The sequence below is a fragment of the Arachis stenosperma genome, chromosome 4 (genome assembly GCF_014773155.1).
Source record: "Arachis stenosperma cultivar V10309 chromosome 4, arast.V10309.gnm1.PFL2, whole genome shotgun sequence".
Lineage (NCBI taxonomy): Eukaryota > Viridiplantae > Streptophyta > Magnoliopsida > Fabales > Fabaceae > Arachis > Arachis stenosperma.
Window position 1 is genome coordinate 5,888,818 of NC_080380.1, and position 6,496 is coordinate 5,895,313.

General features: G+C 28.9%; 1 protein-coding gene across 2 annotated transcripts; it reads right to left on the reverse strand.

Moving 5' to 3' along the window:
- Positions 1-212: 212 nt before the first annotated feature.
- On the reverse strand, positions 213-5,660 carry LOC130976847 (protein DETOXIFICATION 40-like). 2 transcript variants are annotated; one of them, XM_057901783.1, is made up of 7 exons: positions 5,301-5,660; positions 2,894-3,525; positions 2,337-2,393; positions 2,021-2,259; positions 1,805-1,923; positions 1,087-1,173; positions 213-466 (listed from the first exon to the last, which is right to left on the reverse strand). In XM_057901783.1, the coding sequence occupies exons 1-7, from the start codon at positions 5,628-5,630 to the stop codon at positions 401-403; spliced, it is 1,530 nt and encodes a 509-aa protein (XP_057757766.1). In that variant the 5' UTR covers positions 5,631-5,660; the 3' UTR covers positions 213-400. The 2 variants fall into 2 exon arrangements, with proteins under 2 accessions (XP_057757766.1, XP_057757767.1); XM_057901784.1 differs by lacking the exon at positions 2,337-2,393.
- Between the last annotated feature and the right edge of the window lie 836 nt (positions 5,661-6,496).

A 6,496-nucleotide genomic window follows, 5' to 3' on the forward strand; every position in this document is an offset into this window, starting at 1 on the left:
AAAAAAATATTAAAAATCACAAATTTGAGTATGAATGCTCTCCACATTATTTGAAAAGCGCTTTATTGCAGCTTCAACTTCTTTTTTTTATGACATTTGATGGGTGTTACTTCGAAAAAAAAAATTCAAGCTTAATGGATCTTATTAATTACATGCAATTTTTTTTTTGTGATTAATTACAAACATTTATAAATAAGTAGGTACATATCATTTACAGAATTCGACTAAAAACATTAAAAAAATACGACTCAAATAGTACAAAATGACAAAATTCAATGGTCTATTGATCTAATATTTTTAGTATGGTCTAATTATACTCATTACAGTATCCCACTGGCATTTGGACCAAGAACCGTATCGTAAGAATTCAATATGTATGCTAGTATCATCCACATATTTATCAGCTCTGATTCTTAGTTTTCTTTTTTTGTTCCCACTTGTTCAGTCGTTTTTTGGCTGTATTTACCTGCATTCATCATATTTCACACCACATATTCATATATATAATATTTTTAATAATGTCATAATTAGATAATAATTATATATATATCCTAAATTAAAGTCTACATATCGCTCCACAGTCTAAATCAAAAGATGACAAATTTAATATTAGTGTATCACGTGCTATAAATATCATGCAATAATAGTTCATATGCTAGTCGATTTTAGTCAATATAAGTGGATGGACTATTTTATTGGTTACAATAATATTACATAGACCATAGATGAATATAAATTGAAAATGAATCTTCTCTATTTAAAATTTTATGAAATGAAATCATGTCAAATGTGAATTTTTACTATTAACTAATAATAATGTAAACTAAGTCATCTGAATCTTTAAACTTTAAACCAACAAGAGTATTAATATATCATTATAATAAGAGTAGTGTTAGGATTAATAAATTTTATAATTTGTAATAATCAATTAGCTATTAATAATATTTTTAATGATATAAGAATATATTTAATAGTATGAGATTATTCATTTTTATTTTACTAGTTAAGTACTAACTAAATTTTAATAAAAATATTGACTTTCTAAATTTTTTCTTATAATAATTTGATATTGAATTAATTACATACCTCTTGATTCCAATCAGTACGAAATGTGATCCACAATAAAATAAGCGTCTGCATCAATGTCCCCCCAATCATTCCAGACCATATTCCCTGTATATCATCAATGACGATTTTGATACAACTTTATTTTCTTAATTGGTAAGTCTTATACCATTATTATAGCTATAATAGGTTTTCTTTAGACTAAACAATAATTTTGATTCTCAAAAAATCAAGTTTTTATAAAACAATCTTTAAGAAAAAAATTTTGTCTTTTCAAAAGTGATCTTAGTTTGATAAAGTATAAAATTTTTTTTATAAATGAGAAATGATTCATATATTTAAATCCACTCTTTTGTTGGTATATTTAAAGAACTATTTAAAAACTATATATAAAAAATTAATCTCTAAATCAATTTTATATTTTTGTTGTTATATTTGAAAGATTATTCACAAGACACATATAAAAAAATATTAATATCTAAATTATTTTAACATTCTCTTAATCCTTTGCCATTCATACAAAAAAAAAAAAATTGTTTAAAAAATTTTACTTAGCGTAAAATCACCAAATTTAAAAGAAATACAAATTTTAATTTTCTAAGTAGACTTACCAAAAATTGCATTAAAATATAATTTATTTAAAAAAAAATTAGTATGTCTCCTTATATTTAGTGTAATTTATTAAATTGATATAATCTTTAGTATGTGTTTTCTTCCTAGAGGCTTAGAAATGTGATACCTTAACACCAAAGTCGAACTTGAAGCCCAGGAGACAACCCAATGGGATCCCCACCCCGTAATAGCATCCCACATTTATATATGCCACAACTGCCTGCCACCCACATCCAACCGCCACTCCTATCACGTGAATCAAACACGCACGCAATAAACATGATTTCTCTCTTATTTGTTATATGAAAAGTAATTAGTTAGTTAGTTACTTAGTTAGTTATACCGGAGAGAACGGGTTGAACGCCATTGAGAACGAGAGTGATTGCCAAGAAGGGACAGAGGTCCGAGACTGCGTTGGCCACTGTTTCCCCCTCCGTGAATGCGTAGCTTACTACATTACGAAGTGCTAGCACCACCACTGCTTCAACCACCGCTATCACAAACGATAGTATGTTCACTACTACTACTGAGAATGCTGCTGCTCGACCATTCCCTGCCCCCAACTCGTTGCTTACTCGAACACTGTACCATTTCAATTTATTACTTCTTAACGTATGTATGTATGTATGTATGTGTACGTATAGTATATATGCACTGACCTTGCAGCCGCATTAAAACCAATTCCACCCTGCAGCATCAGCCCTGTTATTGCCATGCTGCATGCACCACCCACTAAGCAGTGGTTTAGGTAAAAGTTTACTTGTAGTTATTTTTATAAAAAATTAATAAGGTTTAATTATAAAAAAATTTTAATTAAGTCTCTATATTTTTTTAACTTACATTAAAGGTTTTTAATTGAGTCTTTACACCTTTTTTTTATTTGAGTTTATATACCAATTTTTTTTTACTTTGGTCCCTATATATACAATTAAATCAATTACTGTCAAAAGGGACTTAATTGAAAAAAAATTAGTACAGAAATCCAATTAAAAAGAAGTATAAAGACCTAATTAAAAATTTTGCAAAACTATTAGCATCAATAGAGTAATTAAACAAATTAATAACTATAATTCTCCAATAATTTAATAAAATGACTAAATTATCATTTTATAATTTTTAACTATTAATTTCGTACGGAAATAAATGCACGTAAATTTTAAAAAGAAAAAATAAACATAGATCATAGCTAGAGAGTAAACTAAGGAGCAGGACTCACCAGACTGAGATTGCATCAAGAGCAAGCTGAGGGTTCTCAAGAAGGCCAGTGATGATCACCAAAACCTGAAAGTACCATGTCTCCAAGCACAGCATCACCGCCGACGCCGCCGACAGCTTCAAAAACTCCCACAACCCATTAAACGCCTCAACGCTAAAACCAGTCCAAGTGTGCCTACACTCGGGTGCACGCACAATGTACACAAACTGCGCCACCACTATGATCCACCACGACAGGCTCAGAACCAAAGAAGCCCCAATCAGCCCAAACCCTAGCCTGTAGATCACCACCCAACTCAGCAACATGTGAAGAACCAGCGTTACCGCTGATATGTATGTGCTTGGTGAGACTATGCTTTGAGCTTGTAGGAACTTCTGAATGGGGAAGTTGATGGCGTAGGCGTAGATCTGAGGGATTAAACCGTAGACGAATACTGCTGCGGCGGATGCCAGTGATGGTGGCTCTCCTATGAAGAGCAAGATTTGTTTGCAGAAGATGTAGACCAGTGTTAAGGGGATTCCGGTTAGGGTTAATACAATGGTGGCTCTTTGCATGTATATACCTAACATTTCGTATTTGTTGGCACCGTAGGCTTGTCCACATAAGGTTTCTACTGCACTTCCCATACCCAACTGCATGAATAACCACCGTACAGTTCTGTTACTGGGGTAAAGAAAAAAGAGAAATACTATTTCATGGCATTCTAAATGCACATTATTAATTATATTTCAAGAGTGACTTGAAATGCACATTATTAATTCATTCTGTCTAAGAAAAAAATGTAACAAATTAATATCTCATAGGGGAAATAATTAGTACAATAGGGAATAAATAATGGCAGAGGCTAGCTTGGTATTTAATTGGACAGAACAAATTAAATTTCTGTTCATAATAGTATAGCCATATATATTAAATGCATGGCAGCATCTTGGACTACATATACTAGACTTACTAGTGTTGTATAGTAAAAAATAAGATTCCTCATCTGGCATAGCTGCATTTATTTTTTAGAATAGAATAAGATATAAAAGATAAAAATATAAAATTTTGTATTTTTGTATTTTATTTAGTAGTAAATTAAAATAAATTACAAAAATTTAATTTTTTTTATTTTTTATTTAAAAAATTTAAAACAAAAATATAATAATAAAAAATATAATTATAAAAAATTAATAAAAATAATAAAATAAAAAATAAATTATATATTTTTTGTTAAAATTAATACAAAATATACTAATTCAGTATTTTTGAACATATTAGTTTTGTCTCTATAAAGTAAACACACGCAGGTTAAGTTCCTTAATAATTGATGAGTACTAGTAGTAGTAGTGTAGTACAATGTATTTAAAGCTGCCTTAAATAATTAGTTGGTTAGAGCTACTTTTGGAAAGAACCAATTTCGTGGGGACGACATCTATGCATGAATGAGGAATCAGGAATTAATCACATATGTACCACTTTTATAAATAAATCATATGTTACTTAAAAACTATTATTATTATTTATAATTTAAAAATTAATTACCAATCAATTATTACGAAAAAATATATATATTTAATATCAATTATTATGCTACTGTAAATAAATTTACTTATTCGCTTAAATAAATTTAATTATTTTATTATAACAAATTTAATTATTCTATAGTTATTTAGTTAAAAAATATGTATATTAATATATAATATATAATATATAAATATATAATAGTTAATTTGAGAATAATTTTTAGTATATATTTTTTTATTAAAAATAAGTAATAAAAAATAAAAAAATAATATAATTAAAAAAGTCTCTCTCTATATATAACTCAAAAATCAGTAAAAATTATTGTTTTTTGTTAGTATTTTTAATTATCGATCTAATTTTTTTAGTCTATTAATTCAATAGCATATTTGTAGTCTATATTTTTAAATATTAATAATTAATTATTCTCTAAAAACAATAAATTTTGCTGACTTTTTAATATTCTTCTAAATATATATAAAAAAAATGATGATTAAGTATATAATGAACTGCATATCGAAGAATTATAAGAAGGATCATTTTCCCATCAGAACCCTCGATTGTGCGCATACGCCCCCCCCCCCCCCCCCCCCCTCTTCAATAATTTAGACGATATGATGAAACATTCTCTTTCTTTAGAAAAGAAATGTAATTTAGATATAAAATCATCAAGTGTTTATACTGAACACTTTAATCTTTTCAGGTATATAACACTTGATGTAAGATCTAAAATTCGACAAATTAAACTTTATTGTTTAGATTTCGTTCTGGCATGAAGTGAATGTATAATATAGTTTATTTGTGGAAAGTTAAATTTTGTTTGTACATAGAATGATAATTAAGTAGTGGGAAGCATAAATATAGCATAGAATTAAAGAAGATGTATGTATGTGGTAGGGTATACCATAAGGCCATAAGCGAAGAGTTGAACTCCACTGTTGCCAAGGTTTGCTGCTGCGAGCTCGAGATTGCCAAGGTGGCCAGCAAAGGCACGAGTGGCGTTGGACATCAGGTTGTTGATGAAGTACACCAGTATGGCGGGTCCCGCCAGTGGGAACAGTAGCTTCAGCTCCATCCACGTGGCAGATGGCAGCCTCTTCCACAAGGGTAGCTCTGCGTTTGACAGCACCTCTTCAAGGCGACGAGACTCCACGATGTGTGCCGCCTCTGCAGGGTGGCTGCTCCGGTTTAAGAGATGTTCATTCACTTGGTTGTTATTTTGGGACTCCGCCATCTATCTCTGCTCTACTGTGCTCTCTGGAGAGTAGAGATCACAAACACAAGGGGAATATAAATGAGATCACACATGCTGCTCGTGCGATGCATCATTCATATGTATATATATAATTTTATTATTTTTTTAAAAAAGAATAAGAATATACAATTTTCATAACAAAAATTATTATCTTTATCTTTTAAAAAAATAAAAATATGTTTTTATATATTTTTGTTTATTATCTCCTATAGAACATGTGAGTAACGACTAATTCTTTTGAATATTAAAAAAATTTTGGTGTAATATTTAGTTATTAGATTTTATAGTATTTTTTTTTAATTTATGAGGACGAATTATTCTCCATAATTTTAAAAAATATCACAAAATCCAATAATTAATTGTTACACTAAAATTTTATCTATATCTAAAAAATTAAATGCACTAGTATGAGTAGGGGATGATAAAAGATTTTATAGGTCAGGGACATGCCTCTCTTCCCGTTCTGCCACCCATATTCCATTCCTGTTTCTATCCCGGATAACGAGGATTTTGTATCTACTGGGTATCGAGATCTCCGCGAATATTTGCAGATTTTAAAAAAAATAAAAAATATTAAAAAAATAGATAAATTAAAAAATAAAATATAATTAACATTTAAAATAGTCCAAATCCTAAACTCAGGATTATAATTCAATGTCCCAAATTTTTAGTAAGAATTTAAACTCCAAACCTTAAATCCAATATTACAACAACAAAATTTATCTCTAAATCTAAATTTATCCATTAACAGAATTCAAACTCTAACTTAAATCTAATTTCACATTAATAGAATTCAAACCATAGCAATTTCATCAATTTAAAATCAAAACATACATTAAAATTAG

What these genes read in the sequence shown, in the direction of transcription:
- LOC130976847 (XM_057901783.1), bottom strand. Translation starts at nt 5,630, where the DNA reads ATGGCGGAGTCCCAAAATAACAACCAAGTGAATGAACATCTCTTAAAC. An exon ending in CTTGATGCAATCTCAGTCTG is followed by an intron (nt 2,394 to 2,893) that starts GTGAGTCCTGCT and finishes TGGTGCATGCAG; the next exon opens with CATGGCAATAACAGGGCTGA. An exon ending in GGTTTTAATGCGGCTGCAAG is followed by an intron (nt 2,260 to 2,336) that starts GTCAGTGCATAT and finishes GAAATGGTACAG; the next exon opens with TGTTCGAGTAAGCAACGAGT.